Below are 5,105 nucleotides of genomic sequence, written 5' to 3'. Positions count from 1 at the left end.
ACCTCCAACACATGATACGCGATTGCCGCTGGCAGGCGGGATGGACAATACAAAAAAAAAGAGGGGATAAAATTAAACAAAAGATCAAAGAAAATAAATGCACACGAACGCGTGTAAAACAACACACCAGAGCGACTGCTCCCGCCACTTCACTGTCGGGCCACATTCGCATACATGCGCGTAAGTTCTGCATCAGAATGGGGCCAAAGAAGTCAATTTGCAGGCAAATTAAGGAGGCAAAAAATAAAACAGCGTCAAGAAAGGATTAAAACAACAACACGATAACGGAAGTTACAACAGTAAAGAAATAAAAATGACGACAATACTGTAAACGATGAAAAAAACGCTGAAAGGAGGACTAACGGGCACTTCGCCTGATAATTTGCGCCGGCCGATCCCGCAACGTGTAGTGCAGCTCAGTAACCACAGCTGGTGGTAGTGGGTCCTTTTCCACGAGCACAATTGCATGCTCCACCCCGGCAAACACTCGTACGCCTTGGCATCCTTCCATCGACAGGTTGTCCCTGGATAACTCTGGAGGTATATTCCTCAGGTCGTTAAACGACTCGCTGACGTACACGCCCTTCTGGTGCTCCATCACGCCCGAAAACCTGAACTCACGGGAGCGAGTAAGTACAAGGGCAAAATACTTCCCCAATGTGGCCTCCATCACATCATCGAGCACATGCGTTGGAAGGAGAATGCGGCTTCCTGTAGCAGAAAGCTGAGCCCTTCCATTGGCGCCCCACACATACAGCTTGCCTTCATCGGTGATGGCGTAACTCCCAAAGGGTCCGCATCCAATTTTTGTAGCGAAAGCGGAAAGCAACACCTTCACAGGAGTGATGCGGTCATCTTCTCCACCGTAACCAAGTCGTCCACAAGCACCAATGCCCCATGCGTAAATTTCCCCCGCAGCGTTCAACGCCATTGCATGCCAAGCCCCAGCTGCCACGGCTACGATGTTGGAAAGACTTGGCACTTCCACTGGCATAAGGATACTGGCAGTGCTATCGTTTCCTAACGACTCCATTACAAGGTTGTCTGGTATCTCCGGTGGCAGCGGCAAGTCGCCCACGCCACAACACTCAATGTTGCCCCAGCTGTAAACGCAACCAGTTGCACTCAGCGCCAGAGCAAAAAAACAACCACACGCCACTTGGACGATCATCTTATCGGCAAGCCATCCAATTTCTTGAGGTTCAGCAATGCGTGGGTTCTCTATAGGACTAACACCGAGTCCACACTGACCGTACACGTTGCTTCCCCACGTAAAGACACGCTGGGTATCGCTGAGTGCCGCCGAGAAGCAAATCCCGGCGCTAACTTGCACGATCGCTGAGGAACTAAGACTGGTTATTTTGGTGGCATGCCGCACAACAGGCACCCTATCGTGAGTGAAATCCCGCACTTTACTGAGGTCAATGCCGAGCTGTCCCCATCCACCCATTCCCATTGCATAACACACGCCGCGTCTATTCAATATGATGGAAAAGCCCTGTCCCAAAGCAGCAGTTAAGAGTCCCTCCTTTACCCCAATGACTGAAATCGCACTGTGAACCCCCCGGTGTGGCAGCCCTAGTATAAGCATGGAAAGGTTCTTGGGTAAGCTAAGGGAGAAGTTGTGGCACGACCCACTTGTCAGCCATAGTGATATGTAGTTGTCCATGATGGGAACACCTCGTATCATCCGCAAGCCGTGCCCCAGTCCTACACCAACGCCCAACCCCGTTCCGTATGCTACGACTTCTCCCGTTTCTAAAAGCAGCAACGTATGGTGTCGCCCACACGACGCCGATATCACCTTATGGCGTAGTGGAAGGTCGAGTTGACGAAAGGTTGTAACTATGACTTCACCGGGGACTCCGCATTGGCCGCCTTGGTTATCTCCACAGGCGTACGCGAGGCCGCTGGAGGTTACCAAACATGTGTGGAAACTGCCGCACGCAACCTCAACCACAGCTGATTTAAGCCCCTTGACTTCCTTTGGTAAGCTGACGTTTTCCTCGTCACCGTGCCCCAGTCGGCCACCCTCCCCTAGACCCCAGCTATAAGCACGGCCTTCACTGCTAAACGCAAAGGCATGCCACGGTCCCATCCGTATGTGGCTTATCGACTTGGAACTCAACGAACGAATTTTAACAGGTTGCACGACGGTACCCCTCTCTTCGCCATCCACAATCACTCTTTTCAAATGATTCGGGGGCAACGTCTTCCACGTCGATTCCTCCTCGCCAAGGAGAAGGGTGTAGCCCCAGCCGTATACTTCACCACGCTCTGAGAGGGCCAAAACGGTATAGTTGCCGCAAGCAACCTCCACAATTCTCTCAGCCGCCACACGGCGTTTGCGTGGTGTTGCACAGCACGCTCCCCTTACCTCAGGAGTACATTGGGCGTAATCGTTTGCCCCCCACAATAACACCTCCCCTTTGCTAGAAAGTGCAGCAAAAAATGCATGCCCTCCCTTGACGTCCACAATCATCTCATTCCAATTGAATTGCCGGAGATCAATTTGTGCGGTCGAAATAGGCACGCCATGTTCAGTGCAGGAGAGAAGTGGCATCACCTGTGGGTCCGGAACGCCAAGTTCACCCCACATGCCACCACCCATTGTAAGGACAGCACCGCGGACGCCTAGCCACACGGAGGTCATGGAGGAGCATCCTATGCGAATCGGTTTATCCAAACCACCAATGATAAACGGCGTAATGACGTTGTTCCGAGTACCCGTCCCCAGTTCACCGTTGCGACAAAGGCCCCAACCCAGGACGACACCGTCTTCGTTGACGAACCGGCGCAAAAGCCAATGTACGTCCTCCGAGACGTCGGGAACGTCCAGGAAAGCGCGCTCCAGAGGAACTACTTCACGAGGTTCGTGCATTTCAGTGTTTGCCTTCTGTTTACGGTGTAGCACAGAGCTAAAGTATTCTCCCCACTGCTCCCCTGATTGGTGTATTACTTTCTTCCGGCCACCTCTCTCCCCGCTTCAGTGCAAGACCTGTTACTACTCACGCGGGATTGGATAGATCGCAAGTGTTTGAAATGTGGGGAAAAGATAACAAATTTGCATACAAAAACGACGAAGGGAGGAAAAAAGAAAAGACCTGCAGAATTATGAGTTGTCCAAGAAAGCTTACCCACGTTGTCGTACAGTCACGTTACCCCTCGCGGCAGGTAACACTCATGGTAAAAAGTGAGTACAGATACGCACCAACCAAAATGCACGTGAGTGCTGAATGGTATGACCGCTTGCATTTCGGTCCTTTTTCCGACTCATCGCTCCAAGTCCCTCCTTCAAACTACACGCATACAAACGTACGCCGTTTCTTGGGGGAAACGCATGTGTTCCATTTGTGAAATAGCCGGCTCCAAAACAGAACATCGCAAGAAGATCGGAGCAAAATGACAACACAGTGAGAAGCTACAGCAGTTAGCGACCGGCCCACGTAGTCGCTCATGCATTCATAGAAACCTACACGTGCACCACGAAACCTCAGCATATTAGGTGAATATTTTAAAACAGTTGAAAAAATAGAGGACCTTGTGATGTTCGTTTGGGCTCGTACCTGTTGACGTCCCCCCCCCTCCCTGGTGCGCCTCACACAAATGCGTTGAGGTCTCGTGCGCATACTCCCCATCCCCATCCTCCTTCAGCGTCCAGTAATCTCGTCTACTACATAACGTAGCGCAAGATCATTTCGATCCCTCTTTTGGAGCCAAACGTGTCGGGGCAATGTGTATATCGATGCAGCGGGACTCACCGCTTTCGTTATATGTGTTGATCTGGAAAGTCCCCCGCATTACACCTGACGTCCCGTACAGAGACAAGCCGCTTTCGTAGAAGTGCGACCCTCCTGGTGGCAAGAGAGGCACATTCCCCGCTAAACCGGGGCCAATCACCTCCGTAACAGCTTCCTTCTCCTCGTCGAAAATAACCAGGTGTCGAGAAAGCAGTTGAGCGTGCCATTTCTTCTCGTTTTTCTCTGGTCCATAGTTCCGGATAAATACAAAGTAGCGAAATATATGCTGGATGTTCGTACCGCTGTCGTCACCGGAAACGATGGATTCACAATCCCCTTCTACAGGGTGAACCTTCATGTGTTCGTCATCGTCCTCCGCACTGTTGTAAGTTCTCGAAAGGACGTACTCTGTGCGCAGTTCCACCTCAAGATGATCGGTTACCGTGATCGTCCTCGTGGGGATAACGTTACACACCACGCCGTAATCTTCCTCGTTGAGTATCCTCTTGCGCTCAAGGGTTTCATTGATGTTGCCTTTGCCCACGGACGCCGCCATGCAAAGCATCGCATCCCTCATCAATGGGAACTTAAACCTCACACGTATGTTCGTTGGATAGAGTGGTTCTGGGGGCATCATGTGCCGATATGGGGGTATCTTAAACAAATCCAAGCATACAAGTACGCGTCGCGATATTTTTCGCACCTTTTGACTTACAGAACTCTCAATGTACACCGACCCTTCCCCGACATGAAAGCCGTCAGTCACTTGGTCCTCATCATCTTCGATGCCGTTTTCGCACCCTTTACCACCATTTGCTTGATCCTCTTCCACCCCAGGTGACACGGGCTTGCTTGTTTCACCAACTACCTTCACGGAATCCATCACAACAGCCCTCCTAATCCCCGAAGATGTCGTCGTCCCACTTCCCTTTGGCTCCTTCTGTTCATTCTGCGAACGCTCAGTTTCACCCATACTTCGTTCGACCTTGGAACTACCTGTGGCAGTGGTAACCTCGGCAAAACGCCGCAACATGTCAAATGCGCCAACAAGCCGTTGTGCGGGTTCATCGCACGAGATACCGGAGATGCTGGGCCGGGAGAACATGGACCGAGCTACCTGCTGAGCTGTTTCGCCATACCCAGCGGCAGCAAAATCATTCATATTCAGTGCGCGCCCAAACACAGCGAAACAAATTTCCTCCTGTTTCCCATATCTGACTGCGCTTCTTTGCAAGTGCTTCAGTATCCTCCTATAGGCGCAGCAAGTGACAGACATTTATGGGTACACTCCCGCAGTTGTTCCCTTGCCGTACTTATTTTCTTCTCGCCCCGCTTTACACTTGCTTCCGTAAAGCTGCGCTCGAT

At 51.4% G+C, this 5,105-nt stretch overlaps 2 protein-coding genes across 2 annotated transcripts; both read right to left on the bottom strand.

Moving 5' to 3' along the window:
• Positions 1–358: 358 nt before the first annotated feature.
• On the bottom strand, positions 359–2,881 carry TEOVI_000686300 (regulator of chromosome condensation, putative; the record flags this gene model as incomplete). The annotated part of the gene is made up of 1 exon (XM_067222478.1): positions 359–2,881. One exon carries the CDS (start codon positions 2,879–2,881, stop codon positions 359–361), a length of 2,523 nt encoding a protein of 840 aa, XP_067078579.1.
• Positions 2,882–3,693: 812 nt separating this feature from the next.
• Positions 3,694–5,016, bottom strand: TEOVI_000686200 (Protein of unknown function (DUF525), putative; the record flags this gene model as incomplete). The annotated part of the gene is made up of 1 exon (XM_067222477.1): positions 3,694–5,016. The coding sequence occupies one exon, from the start codon at positions 5,014–5,016 to the stop codon at positions 3,694–3,696; it is 1,323 nt and encodes a 440-aa protein (XP_067078578.1).
• Positions 5,017–5,105: the final 89 nt, after the last annotated feature.

Source organism: Trypanosoma equiperdum, assembly GCF_001457755.1.
Source record: "Trypanosoma equiperdum strain OVI genome assembly, contig: ctg_1634, whole genome shotgun sequence".
Taxonomy (NCBI): Eukaryota; Euglenozoa; class Kinetoplastea; order Trypanosomatida; family Trypanosomatidae; genus Trypanosoma; species Trypanosoma equiperdum.
Note: the sequence above shows the minus strand (reverse complement) of the source record. Positions and strands in the feature narration are given on the sequence as shown.